The sequence below is a fragment of the Hemitrygon akajei genome, chromosome 11, assembly GCF_048418815.1.
Source record: "Hemitrygon akajei chromosome 11, sHemAka1.3, whole genome shotgun sequence".
In the NCBI taxonomy this organism is placed as follows: domain Eukaryota; kingdom Metazoa; phylum Chordata; class Chondrichthyes; order Myliobatiformes; family Dasyatidae; genus Hemitrygon; species Hemitrygon akajei.
This window is the reverse complement of record NC_133134.1, coordinates 64467416-64485259: the sequence shown is the minus strand read 5'-3', so window position 1 is coordinate 64485259 and position 17844 is coordinate 64467416. Positions and strand designations below refer to the sequence as shown.

At 43.6% G+C, this 17844-nt stretch overlaps 3 protein-coding genes across 3 annotated transcripts in view; 2 read left to right on the top strand and 1 right to left on the bottom strand.

Moving 5' to 3' along the window:
* Positions 1 to 10377, top strand: part of tmem184a (transmembrane protein 184a) — an 81797-nt gene extending 71420 nt beyond the window's left edge. Inside the window, exon 9 of the mRNA XM_073060981.1 lies at positions 3394 to 10377. Within this exon, the coding sequence (XP_072917082.1) occupies positions 3394 to 3638 (245 nt within the window). The 3' untranslated portion in view covers positions 3639 to 10377. The remainder of the gene's footprint in view (positions 1 to 3393) is intronic.
* mettl4 (methyltransferase 4, N6-adenosine) lies at positions 2930 to 6663 on the bottom strand. The gene has a single exon (XM_073060982.1). It carries the CDS (start codon positions 6661 to 6663, stop codon positions 5401 to 5403), a length of 1263 nt encoding a protein of 420 aa, XP_072917083.1. The 3' UTR covers positions 2930 to 5400.
* Positions 10378 to 11213: 836 nt separating the features above from the next.
* Positions 11214 to 17844, top strand: part of mafk (v-maf avian musculoaponeurotic fibrosarcoma oncogene homolog K) — a 36380-nt gene continuing 29749 nt past the window's right edge. Inside the window, exon 1 of the mRNA XM_073060984.1 lies at positions 11214 to 11381. The gene's annotated coding sequence lies outside the window, so the exon portion shown is untranslated. The remainder of the gene's footprint in view (positions 11382 to 17844) is intronic.

Genomic DNA, 17844 nt, shown 5'->3' with positions numbered 1-17844 from the left:
TGAGCCACCACATCCCTTGTGGGTATGGAATTCTAAACATTCGTTAGTTTGTCCTTAACGACTGACTGCTTATTTTGAGATAGTGACTCCTGGTTCTAGACACCTTCGCTAAGGTAAATGTTAATCCTTCATTTACTCTGTTAAGCTCTATCAGAATTTTCTATGTTTCACTAAAGCCACTAATGATTTTTTCTGGAGTCTAGTGATTACAAACACTGTCCCCATATGAAAATTCCTTATGTTGTCCCAGGAATTAATTTGGTGAGCCTTCATTACAACCCCTCTGTCCCAAGTACGTTCTTCTTTAGGTAGAGAGACCTAGAGACCGATGAATTGTTGTACGGGAAGGAGACAGAGGGCTTAGTAGCACATTGTCATGACAACATTTCTCTCAATGTCAGCAAAACAGCTGATTAGTCAGACTGCAGAAAGACAGACGGTGCACATGCATCTGCCTAGGTCGATGATGATGAGGTTAAGAGGGTTGAGAGCTTCAAGTCCCTAGAAGTGACTATCATCAGCAGCCTGTCCTGGGCAAACCACATAGATGCTGTAGTCAAGGAAGCTCACCAATGCCTTTAACTTCCTCAGGAAGCTAAAGAAAACTGCCATGTCCCTGTTAACCCCTTTTCAAATTTTATCAATGCACCACAGAAAGCATCTTATCTGGTTACATAATGGTAGCTGCTCTTCACGTGACTGCAAGAAGCTGTATAGAAACACAGCACATAACAAACCAGCCTCTCCTCTATGATCTCCGTCTATACTTCTCACTGCATCACTAAAACAGCCAGCCACAATGAAAGACCCCGGCCATTCCAGACATTCTCTCTTCTACTGGGTAGAAAAAATATAAAAGCCTGAAAGCACGTTACCACCAGGATCAACGACAGGTTTTATCCTGCTGCTACAAGACTACTGAATGGTTCCCTAATACAGTACAACTTTTGACCTCACAATCTACCTCATTATGAACTTGCACCATGCACAATCACTAGATAGTACAACCTGAAAGCAAGTAGCTCCAGTCTCAAGGACAACTTCTACCCCACTGTTATAAGACCATTAAGTGTTACCCTAGTACAATAAGATGGAATCTTGACCTCATGATCTACCTCATTATGAGCTTGCACCTATTGCCTGCCTGCACTACACTTTCTCTGTAGCTGTTGCACTTTATTCTGCATTGTTCTTGTTTTACGTCAGTGCACTATGCAATAATTCGATCTGTATGAACAGCATGCAAGACAAACTTTTCACTCAATCTGTGTACATGTGACAATAATGAACCCATTCCAATTCCAATACCAGTCCTGGACATAATATTTCAGATGAGCATTCATTAAACATTATTGCCGTTCTGCTCAAACCCATCTTTAATGAAAGCCAATGAAGCAAAACACTTCATTCAAGGGAGAATTAGAGGCAGACAGATGTTCACCTTTCTTTACAGAATTAAACACAAGCAATTCTGCAGATGCTGAAATCTGCAGAGCAACACACACAAAATGCTGGAGGAACTCAGCAGGTCAGGCAGCATCTATGGAGAGGAATAAAGTTGCTATTTCAGGCCGAGACCCTTCATCAGGACTGACATTTCAGGCCGAGATTCTTCATTGGTCCTGCAACATCGACTGACCTGCTATGTTCCTCCAGAATAAAGAACAACTCTCATGACTGCTGGCTTGAGAGAAAGAAAGAAAAAATATCAAATGAAATTGGTGATGAGTTTGGGTTTGTGTCCATTATGGTTAAATAGCATGCCAACAGTTAGGGTTCTGACTCCATCAAACTTGAACTGAAGTGCCATGGGGTAGATCAAGGGCAGGAAAACTGGACTGGGATTGATAGGTACTTGATTGGTGGCACATCCATGGTGGGGTTGAAGTGCCTGTTCCTCTTGCTGTAAGATCCTATAAATCAGAGAGGTTCCCAGGAAAACAGCTCAAATCATTGCTGAGTGGGGAATTTGCATCGAGTGAATGCCTGTGACAACCTCAGGCTGAATCACTTTAATCTGTCAGTCATTCCATTATACACAGGAAGGTAGGACAGGCTGCAGAAACCAGAAAGACTTTGTACTTCCAGAGGTATTATACACCACGTGGAAACCAGTCTTGCATGTGAGCTGTGAATGTGAAGAGGGGAATGTGTTCTGTGCCCTGCCTATCCACTTCCTAAATCCTGTGCGGAAGTATTCTTTTGGGACTTCATATGCCTTTCACCATTGAGTTTCAGCAGTAGACGACTCTGTACTGTTTCTCATGTCCCACCCTGCCTCAGGTGTTAGGATATCCTTCTCTCATCCACATATCTGGCTTCCCTTTAAAATCAGCTATGTACCTCAACCACGTGGCTTAAATTACTGGTGTGGTAATCCTGATATGGATTAATAGGTTAGAGATTTATAACTCAGATTTCAGTTAATAATACAGAACCAAAGAGTACTCAACGGTAGTGATGATCACAGAACTAGCAAACTGTCGTTCAGAAAATCCTGTTGACTTAACCTTCTTTGGTGGAGGGCCCCATAGTAGCATTGCAGTCACTGAGACACGAATACAGCCCAGGGTGTTAGGGAGTTCAATTCCAGCACTATCTGTAAGGAGTTTGGACATTCCTCCCTTGACTTTCCTCCAGGTGCTCTGGTTTCTTCCCACAGTCCAAAGACACACTAGTTAATAGGTTAATTGGTCATTGGAAGCTGTCCTGTGATTTGGCTAGTGTTAAACAGGCGGGTTGCTGGACGGTGCGGTTCGTTAGGCTGGAAGGGCCTGTTCCATGCTGTATCTCTAAATAAAAATTATTTGCTGTCCAAACCCAATCCAGTCTCCATAACTCCAGATCAAACAATGTGGATGACCAAATAAACGCTTTCTGAAATGGCCTAACAAGGCAATAAATGCTGACCTTGCCAGTGACACCCAGATACCAGAAAATATTTTTGTTTATTTTAAAATAAACTGAATACAGTTCAAAGGTGTTTCAATGGTTATAACTGTCTAGCAGTGCAAAAGACAGTAAATAAATGCAAGTTTTTTTCAAAGGTATTTCTTCTCACTATTTTCCATATATATTGACAGAAGACAATGCAGCTGGGTTGAAGTAATGAAATGAGGCTGGTGTGGAGCACGGACTACGTGAGCCAAATGGCTTAATTCTGCAACGTGAATTCATCCAATTCTATACAACTTGTTGCTATCCAGGGGCCTTGGGTCACTTTGGTATCATACATTGGTACTTAGCCGGTGATGAGCGAGTCAGTGAGGGAAGTGTGGGGATTGACCACCTGATGATGGAAGAACACACTGAAGGCCCAAGGCTCTCACTAATGTATCAAGCTTTGCTTATTGTCAAACCTATCCTGACTGCCTCTCACCTCTGTGCCTACAGGTAGCACGGCTCCCATGCAGAGCATATCCAGTGGGCTGAAAGAGACCATGAATCCCAATGACATTGTGCAGGACGCCATCCACAATTTCTCGCCAGCGTACCAGCAGTACACACAGCAGTCGACCAAAGACGAGGTGACGCCCAGGCACAATGGGCATGTCTTGACTCAAGCATCTAGCCATTTTATGAACCGACGAAAGAAAGGCGAGAAGACCATTCTCATCAACTCGGACGATGAGCTGTAGACAATGTAGTTTCCATTTTGTTTTGCATTATTTTTTAAAATACTGAGATGGCAAGAGATGGTGGCCAGCTTCTCTTGTGCATCAGTTCAGGGATCAGGAATTACACATTTTCCTTTGCAGTGAACTTAACTATGATCTTCAGTTTCTCACAGCTTTGACACTAGATTCCTAATTCTGAGAGTAGATCTGAATGTGGAGGCAAATGGGGCAACATCTGGAAATTCCACTGAGTGAAATTTCCATTTCCCAGAGCTGTCTCACAACTAAAGATCTGTGTGTTTGAAGTTGGAGTTACTTAATGTTTGTCAACTTTGTTACAGCAGTGTCGATTATTACAGCTGTGACTCCCTCCCCTCTGTGTTGGGTGAGACAGGAATGGTGTTTACATCTTTGTATATCCACAGACGGGTGCTCTCTTTAGCCCTTCCACACCTATGATTCCTTCCTTTTGCTGCATGAAAAGGTGTATGGAAAGGCAAGAGGATAAATTCCTTTCTAAGCAGAATAGCATTAAGGGGTGAAGGTTTGGGAATTGCCAACTGGGTCAGTGGTAAGGTACATTTGTTTCACAGTAGATCTGGAGAGACAGCATCAAATTGGCTTTATTTGTGCACATTGTGGATTGTCCTGTGTCAACAGTGACCAAAGCTAGAGAAGGATGAGGGAGCTTATATATTTGCTCCCTCCAGCAGCATAGAAGATAAATCAAGTTCAGAAACTGGAACTGTACCCTTTCTCATGCACTAAAATAGCTGAATGTGCCAACAGTTACTTCCAGGATGAAGTGTGGATATTGCAGGTGTGGGTTAGAGCTTGTTCCTTGGAATGAGGAAACAACATCCAAGCTCCAAGTAGCATAAGTAATTAAAACTTAGGTGACCGCAAATGTTCCAGGGAATAAAGAGGAAGACCAAAGTGTATATTGAACCTTGCATGAGTTAGGCAGTCAATGCATTATTAGTTATGAGGCAGTTGGATTCTGGATTCTTCTACTTGATTCTTGCTGCTGTTGTGTTCAACATGTCTCCAGAGCAACAGCTTTGTTTACTGCAAAATCAGAACATAGTCAGAATGAATGTCAGTCGATAATGCACTGATTTTATCATGTAATTGTTTTTCAGGGAATAGCTATTTGAAAAATCGTAGTTTACCAGGAACAAATGTTAGATGTATAAGGAAATTTTGCTTAATCACTGGTTTGTGCAAAGAATAGAAGGGGCTTTAGGATTTTTCAAGTCAGGAATGCAAATAGGCTGCCCTCCTCCATTTATAAAATATATTACAACCTGCTGGAGTATATTGAGGCATAGTGGATTAACACCAACTCCTGCTCCTGAAACTTGAACTGGTAATGAAGAGGTGCAGTCTTCTAATTGAGATATTATATCAAGGATGGTTGTAACAATCTCATGGGCATTATTTTGAAGAGCAGGGGTGTTGTCTCCATACACTGGTTCACAGCACTAACCTTCCTGATGGTGCTGACCGCAGGATCATACTCTGCACACACAGGATGCCAATGTTTGTAACCGTAACTACAAAAGTATTTGGGTGGCGGAACATTCTGAGCTCCTGTAAAAGTCATTTTTGGCAATACATCTGAAATTGGATCATCAGTCTCCTTCCATATAAAACTTAAAACAAAGGTGAAACACAACAGTTTTTAAAAAGTGATCTATATCATAACACCAATAGTCTTTGGCCCTCAGTTCAGAGTTTTCAGCTCCAGGAGGAAATGGTATCAATGAAATGACGTGAATGGTCACCGAGGAAGCAATGGATCAGGCGGTGAAGGTGCGTGTGAGCAGCAGCAGTTTTCACCTCCTTTCTCTGGGTCCAGCTCCTGGAAATAGCCGAGGTGCTGGAACCGTAGCACCTCATTCCCCCAGCTGGTCCACCCGGGCTGCAGGTTGCGAGCAAACAGTTCCAGGCACTCAGCATTAGATGGGATAAATCCTTTCAGCACTTCCCCCAGTGGAGGCTTGTGAGAATGAAGTGTGCAAGGCACACTGACAATAAGCTTGTGGTCAGGTACTGTGATGCTCCTGGTGCCAGGTCCTCCGCCCTGCTGTGCTGGGCTTCCCATGTAACGTCCAAGGACTAGGATCTCATAGGGCTTCTTGTGAACAGAGTCCAGCGGCACCACGAACTCTCCATTCTGGGTCACCTTCACCCAGTGCCACTCGGCGACCACTTCCACCGACCAGCCGGGGTACAGCTCCTCCTTGACGAAGTGGAGGTGCTTCTGTCGGTTAGTGACCCAGCACACTACCAGGCAGCCAGGGGCAGAGAGGAGTGGCACAGGGAGCTGGCGGATCTGCCAGGGAAAAAGGTGGCTATAGCCCTTGCATCTCTTGAGGGACTTGTTCTCCCAGGGGGGGTCCAAAGTGATCACGTCATACTTCTTATAGCCTAAGAGTGGCTCCATGCGGGAGACGTCCGACAGCAGGAAGGTACATCGCGGTGGGAGCAGATACTGGTGTCCCATCAGCTTCACGAGCCGGGCACAGCTTGAACTATTCTCTGTCAGACAGCCGAGGGGTTCCAGATCTGGCCCTGACTCACTGGTTAAAACCTGCACCTGCCTCTGGGGTTCTTCCAGTAGCTGCTTGGCCATGAAGCAGAGCTCAACCAGCATGGAGTCTGCAGGGACCAAAGCTGTCCCTTGCTCTCTGCTGCCTGTCTCCTCCACTTCTAGATGTTCCACCAGCTTTTGGGTGCCATTCTGGATTGCCAGACTGACCTTGTCGTGGTACTCCAGAGCCTCCAGCTCTCCCTGGTTCAGTTCCTGACCCTTCCTCTTGCGCTTGCTGCCTTTCACACTTTTGTCATTGACAGCTGACCCCTGGCCTGCAGTCCTGGTGTTAACAATGTAAGGCTTCTCCACTTTGAAGTATTCTGCCCTGAAGACGTACCTGTGGCAGTGTCCATCGGGAGGAGAGTGGTGACAACATCTGTACAACTGGTTGATGTAAGCCTGATGATCCACAAGCCAGCCCACTGGCTCACTCCTCACCACAGACATTTCCTGATATTGGCAAGTGTGCTGAACTTGACAGTCTGCCCCCAGCTAATGTCCTCACTTCCCTCCTGAAATAAAATGTCCCTTTACACTTCACCCATTTCTTTAATTGAATGCCTTCCTGGTAACCTCCACTTGCCCTCACACCGAGGTTGTCCCTTCAACTCAGAAGTGCATCCGCTGAGAAAGCTCTCAGCAGATTGCAGCTGTTAGCACCTCAATAGCTGCAGACCCGTATCTTCAGAAAGGAGCAATCTGTGGATTGAAACCAAAAGAAAACATTAAGCAATAATAACTATCTTTTAAGTATAAACTAAATTGGTTTATTATTGTCATATGTACTGTATGACTTTGTATGCCATCTGTACAGATGATTTCAGTGTATTAAGGTAGTGCAAGGGAAAAGCAATAACAGAGTCCAAAGTTACAGAGAAAGGGCAGTCTAGGCAGACAGTCAGGTATAAGGTGGATCATCAGCTCAAGTCCAACTGTCTGATTCAATATACATTCAATAGAATTATAACGTTAGAATAGAAATTGTATTTTTCAATGCATAGATGGTTGGAGCTGCAACACTCTATAGAGGATGGCTTCTCAGTTCCCATTTAAGCATAACACCTAGCCTTTGAGATTATATAGCATTCTGTGACTATATGGAACACCTAAAGCATAGACACAACAGAAATGATGGAAATCTTGAGCAAAACACACAAAGTGCTGGAGCATCTCAACAGGTCAGGCAGCATCTATGGAGGTAAATAAACAATTGTATTTATGGGCCAAGACACTATGAAGGCATGACCCACAAAGTTCCTCCAGCATTTTGTTTGTGTTGCACCTAGACCCAGCACCTTTCCTCCACAGAAATCTTTACTCTTCAATAAAACCATGCTGCTCATGCCTCAGCTCCTTGTCAAGTCGATCTCCAGTGGTTGTGTACTATGACCCAGTGAAAGGGCCACAATATCACAGCTAGCACCTTTCAAACCCTTGTGTCTGTACAAAAAAAATCTCTCCATCATATGCAGGAAAAGCAGAGATGTTCCTTGTGTCTTGCCTGATATTTCTTCTTTATGCTGTACCATTATAAAGGAAGAGCAGATCCAACAACCATTTCTGACTGGCAAACTCTGCAAATTGGCTGCCACACATTCTACAATACTTCAATGACTGTAATCTTATTTGGAATATCATGAGGTTCTGAAAAGTGTATAGAAATGCAAGCTCTTTGCACACTTTTGAATTGTCAATGTCACAATTTACAAAATCATAATGGCATTGAGGATTGTGAATCCTTTGAAAATCCTCCTATCAAGAATATGTTTAAAACTGAGGTCATATGGAAAGTTGGGATGGGTGAGAAACACACACACAAAGCACTGGGGGAACTTGGCAGGTCAGGCAGCATATGTGGAAAGGAACAAGCAGCTAATATTTCAGGCTGACACCCTTCATCAAGACTCATTCCTCATGAGGAAACAATTCAGCCACCAGCTCAGGGAATCTTGTGGATAAATCCTGTTCAAATTCTAATAATTACAACATCAGGAAAGGGTGACATGAAAAGTGTCTTTTAGATGCAGAGATAATGTTCCTGTTCCCTCCAGGCTTGCTGGGGTTGAGGGGTTACAGCAGTGGTTCCCAACGTGGGGTAATTTGATTTTTAAGGGGGGCAATTCGAGAATGAGTTATTAACAGTGAATTTTTTCTAGTAAGTCTGTGTGAGTATGAGTGTGTGTGCGAGTTAATACATATGTGTATATACAGTATGCATACATAAAAATACTTGTGTGTATGTACATGTGTAATTGCGTATGTACTGTATATATAGTGTATCACCATCATTACAACCATCAAATGGCTTTCATAATTAAATTAATGAATTGACTGATGTAGGAAGGAATGAATGAACAAGTCCAAACGCGTAAGAAACTCGTACGAGGTCGCGCCAATGCTGCTTTTTGCAGTAGCTTTCGGTTCTTGGTGGTGTGAAGGTGTGTACATTGCGTCATCTCTTTTAAACGGTGTATCTGTCTTTGTATGCTGTAGAAACGAATCGGCATTGTTTTATTTATTTATTATTATTATTTTAATATCACTTAATGTTTTTTTTTTACAATTTCTTTGTAATTTCTTCCTCAGAACTTTAACTGGTTCTTTTATTTTTCTCTTTCATGAATGCCATGTTCTTTGGAAGCTTGTTTAAACCAAGTTAATGGTCTTTTAGGCTTCCTCCAGGTGAATAGGAGTTCACTTTTTGAATAATAAGAATTATATATCACCACAGGGGGCATCAGGATTTTAGAGGTGATTAGGTGGGGCATGGCCAAAAAAAGGTTGGGAACCACTGGGTTACAGTCTCGAATTGAGGGGTTGGTTCAGAATACTGCTGTGAAGAAAGTTATGATGAATCTTTGTCAATCTTTATACAAAATCAGAATTATTTTCACTGACTTAGCAAGTCGCGAAATTTGTTTTGTGATAGCAGTACAATGCAAAGATATAAATGGATGTATTTTACAGAATACATAGTGCAAAGAGAAAGAAGTAACAAGGTGCTCTGCGTGAACCATTCAGAAATTTGATGACAGAGGAAAAGAACCTGTTTCTGCCGGAAATGACAAGAGGATGTAAGCTCAAAATGCTGGAGGAACTCAGCAGGCCAGGCAGCATCTATGGAATAAAGTACCGTCGATGTTTCAGGCCAAGACCCTTCAGCAGGACCCTGGCCTGCTGAGTTCCTCCAGCATTTTGTGTGTGTTGCTTGGATTTCCAGCATCTGCAGATTCTCTCATTAGAGAATCCATGCTGTATGGTGAGGTTCCTTAGTGATGGATGCCACACCTTGAGGCTCTGCCTCTTGAAAATGTCCTCAATAGTGAAGAGGGTTGTGCTCGTGATGGAGTTGGCCAAGTCTACAAACCTCTACGTTTATTCAAGACAGGGCAATAGATTTTTAGATAGTAATGAAATGAAGTAGTTAATCAGGAAGGCTGCCACAATCTTATGGAATGGAGTTCAGTGGTTTACTCCCACTTCGGTTTCTTGTTCTGTAGATATTATTTTATTTATGGGAAAACTAGATCTAATAGATGAACTTTAACTAAATCATAGATGTTCTCCCTGTGAGACTATTTCATTCCCTGCTGGTCAGTTTTGGAATCTCACTGAGGCAGACTACCCTCCTGACATCTGGTGAAGGAACAATGCAGATGATGGAGCATCAGAGCTCGTTTTGTGCTTCCACATGTTAAAACCATATGCTTCGTTTAATTCCGTAACGTCAAATAAAACGCTATGCATTTGTCGGCCCTGGCAATGAGTTGATTGCAGTTTTCGAGACTGGAATTATGTCAGCTCGTGTTTATATTTTTAGGGGGAAATAACATGATTTAATTAACTGATAATGGCCAGTGTCACGTACAAGTTTCCTGTGTGCCATCCTAATACCTGGAAGCAGGATCAGCCCCCAGGCAATCCTTGCATCCTCAATAAACCTGCTCCAGTTCAAATGTCTAAAACGCATTTGTATGTTATACTTTAGATTTGTACTGACGCCAGAAAGCTGTCAGATTCCTCCGACATTTTACTTCACCACTGAAAGAACTACAATTTCAAATCTACCTTGATTGAGTTTGAAAGTAAAAATAATTTTTTGAATATATTTGAGATTTTGGTTTTTTTTAATGTTGCAATAAATGTTAAGTTTAAAATAAATTGTATCTAATTGTAGTTATTTTTGAAGAGACTCTCCTAAGTGAGAAATCTTATATAAGGGAATGAATTTATAGCCGGCAAAGCATATACTTTGTGAATATCACCAGATCACTTTATGGAGGAGGGATACGAAGGTCAGCTCGGGAGAATTCCCCTTTATAAAGAAAGACGAAAAATTTAATACAATAACGCCACCTTGGAGGGTCAGCTGAAAATCGCCAGTGTTACCACTCAACTCTGCATTGGGCTTTGAACTCATTTTCGAACACGGTAGTGATGGCGTCAACAGACAACCTAGCAAAACTCCAAAGCAAGTCAGTAGTGAAGGCTTTGGGGTTCTAGAACCAAAACTAACGGGTGGAATGGAGGCATGAAACTCTGAACTAGTCTCCCCCTGTTCCTAAATTCATTCCTATAGGTTTCAGCATTTGTCCAAACTGCCAGGTGCATTGGTTTAATTTTAATCGAAGGAACGAAACGCCGCCTCCCGCTGATGAACTCGAACTCTTTCCGAAATGTGGTTTAAAAAGCGACACTCACTTCACTACTGTCGGTCAAAGCTCCTCCGTTTGGCTCTCTGCTGAGAAACTAATCCGTCACAAAGCCTGACTGGGACAAGTACTTACTCACTTGGACCCGGGGAGCGACAGGCACAGCAACACATGACAGGAAATTACATCGAAGAGGAAGTTGCATTGCGCTGATCTGCAGCTCAACACCAATAATATTTAGCCAATTTAAAGAATATTAAGACTGACTTCCTGTTCCCATTGTAGTCCTATTATTTCCACCGCCTTCCCTTGTCCATATCTGTCTATTTCACACTGGGAACTGGTGTTCTATCTGTTTCTCATTTCTTACCTAGCCTCCTGCCGCCTTGCAGTAATATTGTAAAGTACACCGTAGGACCCACCGCTACTGAGGTAACCGCCCCCAAAGACAGTGAGCTGTCTTCCCTTAGCGCTTGATGATGGCCCGTGGTGGAGTTCTGGCTGAAAGCAAAGGCAAGTGTGACTGACTGACTACCCAAATCAAATGGCAGGGTTATCCGAAAGCATGCAGAAGGCAATGTGCACCGTTCTCATCTCAGGACTCAGGGGGCTGTCACAGACCTGAGAGCTAAGCACAAAATTCAAGATGACACAAATCAAACGACACCGAGAACATGGTGCTGACAGAGAAGCCAACTTTCAGATTAGACGTAAAGCAAGCAAGCATACAAGTTTGCAGATATATTTCACCGGCTAACGTCTTGGGGACCATAATATATAAATACCAGTCCTTATTTATTCAGTGTAGGCTGGCTTTTCAACGACAGCGACTATCCTATAAACATGTTCTTTCCACCATTTCTCTAAAGCTGGTTCTTCCAATCCTTCAGACTTCATTCTGCTGGATTTCTGAGGAGCCAGGTTATAAAATGTTGACATGGGATTGAGTCACATTGAAACTTGCCACTGAATCTCTGAAACCAGTTTCATTAGGGATTGGTGGGGGGGAATGGGGGGTGTTTTTGGATGAGTAGGCAAAAGATTTTATTAGGCATGCATCACCAAATTACTGCTATAGGCACAACCCAGCAAGCAGTAGTTGTCAGTTGGTAACCTTTCCTTCCCCAGAGGAACTGCAATGCCGTTGAAGGCGTACAAAATAATTATTGCTCTTTGTTATTTTCTTATTCCTTTCAGAATCAGAATCAGGTTTGATATCAGTGGCATATGTCACAAAATTGTTGTATTTTCTCTATTATGCAATACATAATAATGGAAATAAAACTGTGAATTACAGTAAATATATATATTTAAACTAAGTAAGGTAGTGTTCGTGGATTCAATGTTCATTCAGAAGTCAGATGGCAGAGGGGAAGAAGCTGATCCTGAATCGTTGAGTGTGTGCCGCCAGGCTCCTGTACCTCCTCCCTGATGGCGGAGGGGTAGAAGCTGTTCCTGAATCGCTGAGTGTGTGTCTTCAGGCTCCTGTACCTCCTCCCTGATTGCGGAGGGGAAGAAGCTGTTCCTGAATCGTTGAGTGTGTGTCTTCAGGCTCCTGTATCTCCTCCCTGATTGCGGAGGGGAAGAAGCTGTTCCTGAATCGTTGAGTGTGTGCCGCCAGGCTCCTGTACCTCCTCCCTGATGGCAGAGGGGAAGAAGCTGTTCCTGAATCATTGAGTGTGTGTCTTCAGGCTCCTGTACCTCCTCCCTGATGGCAGAGGGGAAGAAGCTGTTCCTGAATCATTGAGTGTGTGTCTTCAGGCTCCTGTACCTCCTCCCTGATGGCAGAGGGGAAGAAGCTGTTCCTGAATCATTGAGTGTGTGTCTTCAGGCTCCTGTACCTCCTCCCTGATGGCGGAGGGGAAGAAGCTGTTCCTGAATCGTTGAGTGTGTGCCGCCAGGCTCCTGTACCTCCTCCCTGATTGTGGAGGGGAAGAAGCTGTTCCTGAATCGTTGAGTGTGTGTCTTCAGGCTCCTGTACCTCCTCCCTGATGGCGGAGGGGAAGAAGCTGTTCCTGAATCGTTGAGTGTGTGTCTTCAGGCTCCTGTACCTCCTCCCTGATGGTGGAGGGGAAGAAGCTGTTCCTGAATCGTTGAGTGTGTGTCTTCAGGCTCCTGTACCTCCTCCCTGATGGCGGAGGGGAAGAAGCTGTTCCTGAATCGTTGAGTGTGTGCCGCCAGGCTCCTGTACCTCCTCCCTGATGGTGGAGGGGAAGAAACTGTTCCTGAATCATTGAGTGTGTGTCTTCAGGCTCCTGTACCTCCTCCCTGATGGCGGAGGGGAAGAAGCTGTTCCTGAATCGTTGAGTGTGTGCCGCCAGGCTCCTGTACCTCCTCCCTGATGGCAGAGGGGAAGAAGCTGTTCCTGAATCACTGAGTGTGTGTCTTCAGGCTCCTGTACCTCCTCCCTGATGGTGGAGGGGAAGAAGCTGTTCCTGAATCGTTGAGTGTGTGTCTTCAGGCTCCTGTACCTCCTCCCTGATGGCGGAGGGGAAGAAGCTGTTCCTGAATCGCTGAGTGTGTGCCGCCAGGCTCCTGTACCTCCTCCCTGATGGCAGAGGGGAAGAAGCTGTTCCTGAATCATTGAGTGTGTGTCTTCAGGCTCCTGTACCTCCTCCCTGATGGCAGAGGGGAAGAAGCTGTTCCTGAATCATTGAGTGTGTGTCTTCAGGCTCCTGTACCTCCTCCCTGATGGCAGAGGGGAAGAAGCTGTTCCTGAATCATTGAGTGTGTGTCTTCAGGCTCCTGTACCTCCTCCCTGATGGCAGAGGGGAAGAAGCTGTTCCTGAATCGTTGAGTGTGGGTCTTCAGGCTCCTGTACCTCCTCCCTGATGGCAGAGGGGAAGAAGCTGTTCCTGAATCGTTGAGTGTGTGCCGCCAGGCTCCTGTACCTGAGAAGAGGTACCTGGGTGACGAGGGCTGTTAATGATGGATGCTGTCTTTTTGAAGCATCACTCCTTGAAGATGTTCTGGATATTACAGAGGCAGTTTACAGCTCTCTACATGCTGTAGCTGCCCCCCCCCCCCCCCCACCACACAACACCAGAATGCTCTCCATGATACATCTGAAGAAATTTGTGAGAGTCTTTGGTGACATACCAAATCTCCTCAAACTCCAAATGAAATACAGCTGCTGTCATTCTTTCTTTGTAGTTGCATCAATATGATAGGCCCAGGACAGACCTCAGTTGACATCCAGAAACTTGAAATTGCTCTCTCTTTCCACTTCTGATCCCTCTATCAGGATTGGGTGTTTTCACTTGTCTTAACACCATATAGGAGCAGAATTAGGCCATTTGGCCCATCAACTGTAGAGCCGTTGGGAGTGGTTTAAACAAATATGACAGAGGAATGGGAACCAGTATGACAGAGCTGATGATGAGCCAGCCTGTTTACAAGTAGATGATGTAATATAAATGTAAGGAAGGACAGCCAATGATTGGGTACAACTGCAAACAGAAGAAAGAGTACCACAGAGGCAAAATTCATAAGGTCAAAGTCTGCAGGACTGAAGGTGCCTTATTTAAATGCAAGTAGCATTTGGAATAAAGGGGACAAATTCATGGTGCAATTAGAGATTGGCCAGTATGACATTGGGATCATCACTGAGTCGTGGCTGAAAGAAGGTCATAGTTGGGAGCTTAACATCAAATGATATACTTTCTATCGACAGGGCAGGCAGGAAGGCACACCTTCTGGTAAGAGATGGAATTACATCTTTACAAAGAGGTGACGTAGAGTCAAAGGATGTTGAATTTTTGTGGATGGAGTTAAGAAACTGCAAGGGTTAAAAAAAACTGTAATAGGAATCATGTATAGGCCTCCAAGTATTAGCCAAGGTGTGGGGTTGAGATTGCAAAGGGAGCTGAAAAGGGCATGTAAAAAGGGTAACATCACAATTATAATAGGGTACTTCAATATGCAAGCGGATTGGGAAAATCAAGTTGGTGTTGGAGTGCAAGAGAGGGAATTTGTTGAAAGCCTACAAGATGGCTTTTTAGAGCAGCTAGTGCTTGAGCCTACAAGTAGAAAGTCTATCTTAGATTGGGTGTTGTGTAATAACCCAGATCTTATTAGTCAGCTTAATGTAAAGGAACTCTTAGGAGGCAGTGATCATAATATGATTGAATTCATAATGCAATTTGAGAGGGAGAAGCACAAATCACATTGAAATAAAGGGAATTCCAGAGGCATGAGAGAGGAGCTTGCCCAGGTGGATTGGAGGGGGATACTGGCAGGGATGATGGCAGAACAGAGGTGACTGACGTTTCTGGCAATAATTCATAAGGTGCAGGGTAGGTATGTCCCACAGAAGAAGTTCTCAAATGGCAGGGCTAGGCAACTGTGGTTGACAAGGGAAGTTAAGGACTGCATAAAAGCCAAGGAAAGGTAGCAAAGAAAGCAATGTGATAAGGTAGCAAAAATAAGTGGGAAGCTGGATGATTAGGAAGCTTTAAAAATCCAACAAAAGGCAAATAAATAAGCTATAAGAAGGGAAAAGATGAAATATGAGGTCAAACTAGCCAATAATATGAAGCAGGATACAAAAAGACTTTTCAGTTATATCAAGAGTAAAAGGGAGGTGAAAGTTGATATTGGACTACTGGAAAATGATGCTGGTGAGGTAGTAATGGGGGACAAAGAAATGGCAAATGAACTTAATAAGTACTTTTCTTCAGTCTTTACTGTGGAAGACATTAGCTATATGCTGGAGGTCCACAAGAGTCAAGGAACAGGAGTGAGTGCCATTGCTATTACAAAGGAAAAATTGCTAGGCAATCTAAAAGGTCTTGAGATGGATAAGTCACCTGGACCAGACTGACTATATTCCAGAGTCTTGAATGAGGTTGCTGAAGAGATAACCTCATGATCTTTCAAGACTGGAAGGTTGCAATTATCACTCCACTCTTTAAGAAGGAAGGAAGGCACAAGAAAGGAAATTATAGGCCAGTTAGCCAAACCTCAGTGGTTGGGAAAGTGTTGGAGTCTATCATTAAGGATGAGGGTTTGAGGTACTTGGAGACTAATGATAAAATAAGCCTAAGTTAGCATGGTTTCTGTAAAGGGAAATCTTGTCGACTAGTAGCAAGCAGGGTGGACAAAGGAGAGGTAGTGGATTTACTTAGATTTTCAGAAGGCATTTGATAAAGCGTCTAACATGAGGCTGCTTAACAAGATAAAATCCTATGGTGTTGCGGGATATATACTGGATAGAGGAATGGCTGAAAGACATGAGACAGCAAGTGGGATTAATGGGGACGTTTTCTGGTTAGCTGCCGGTAACTCATGGTGTTCCTCACTGGTTTGTATTGGGATCACTATTTTTCACATTGTTTGTCAGTGATTTAGACAGTGGAATTGATGGTTTTGTGGTAAAGTTTGCAGATGATATGAAGATAGGTGGAGGGGTAGGTAGTGCTGAGGAAGCAATGTGATTGCAGCAAGACTTAGACAAATTGGAAGAATGGGCAAAAAATTGGCAGATGGAATAAAGTGTTGGGAAATGTATGATAATGCATTTTGGTAAAAGGAACAATAGTGCAGACTATTATCTAAATGGGGAGGAAATTCAAAATCAGAGGTGCAGAGGGACTTGGAAGTTCTTGTGCAAGACTCCCAGAAGGTTAATTCACAGCTTGAGTCTGTGGTAAAGAAGGCAATTGCAATGTTGGCATTTATTTTAAGGGGAATAGAATATAAAAGCAAATAGATAATGCTGAGGCTTTATGAGACACTGGTCAACCTGCACTTGGAGTATTGTAAACAGTTTTGGGCCCCTTATCTCATAAAGGATGCACTGTTATTGGAGAGTCCAGAGGAGGTTAAGGAGGATGATTCTGGGAATGAAGGGGTTAACATATGAGGAACATTTGGCAGTTTAGGGCCTGTACTCACTGGAATTTAGAAGAATGCGTGGGGATCTCATCGAAACCTACCAAATGTTGAAAGGACTAGATAGGGTGGATGTGGACAGGATATTTCCTATGGTGGGGTACCCAGAACTAGAGGGCACAGCCTCAAAATTGAGAGATGACCTTTTAGACCAGAAGTAAGGAGGATTTTTTTAGCCAGAGAGTAGTGAATCTGTGGAATACTGTGCCACAGATTGTGGTGGAGGCCAAGTCCGTGCGTATATTTAAAGCACAAGCTGATAAATTCCTGATTAGCCGGGCAGCAAGGGATACGGTGAGAGGGCAAGTATATGGGGTTGAATGGGATCTGGGACCAGCCATGATGAAAAGGCAGAGCAGACTCAGTGAGGTGAATGGCCTAATTCTTCTCCTATGTCTTATAGTCTTAAGTCTGCTCCACCCATTTTATCATACCTGATCCAATTTTCCTCTTAGCCCCAATCTCCCGCCTTCTCCCGCACCCCTTCATACCCTAACCAATCAAAAGTCGATCAACATTGCCTTAAGTATACATAAAGACTTGGCCTCCAAAGCTGCCTGTGCCAATAAATTCAAAAGATTCACCACTCTCTAGCTAAATAAATTCCTCCTCATCTCTGTTCTAAAAAGGATGGCCTTCTATTCTGAGGCAGTGTTCTGTAGTCCTAGACTCTCTCACCCTAGGAAACATACTCTCCACATCCACTCTATCAATGCCTTTCAACATTTGATAGGTTTCAAAGGGTCAGCCCTCATTCTTCTGAACTCCAGTGAATACAGGCCCAGAGCCATTAAATGCTCTTCATATGACAAGCCGTTCAATTCTAGGATCATTTTCAAACCCTTTTAACCCTCTCCAGTGTCAACACATCCTTTCTAAGATAAGGGGCAAAAACTTCTCACAGTAGTCTATGTGAGGCCTCATTAGTGCTTTATAAAGCCTCAACGTTACATCCTTGCCTTTATTTTCTAGTCCTCTTGAAATGAATGCTAACATCACATTTGCCTTCATCATCATCGACTCAGTCTGCAAATTAACCTTTAGGGAATCCTACACGAGGACTCCCAAGTTCCTTTGCACCTCA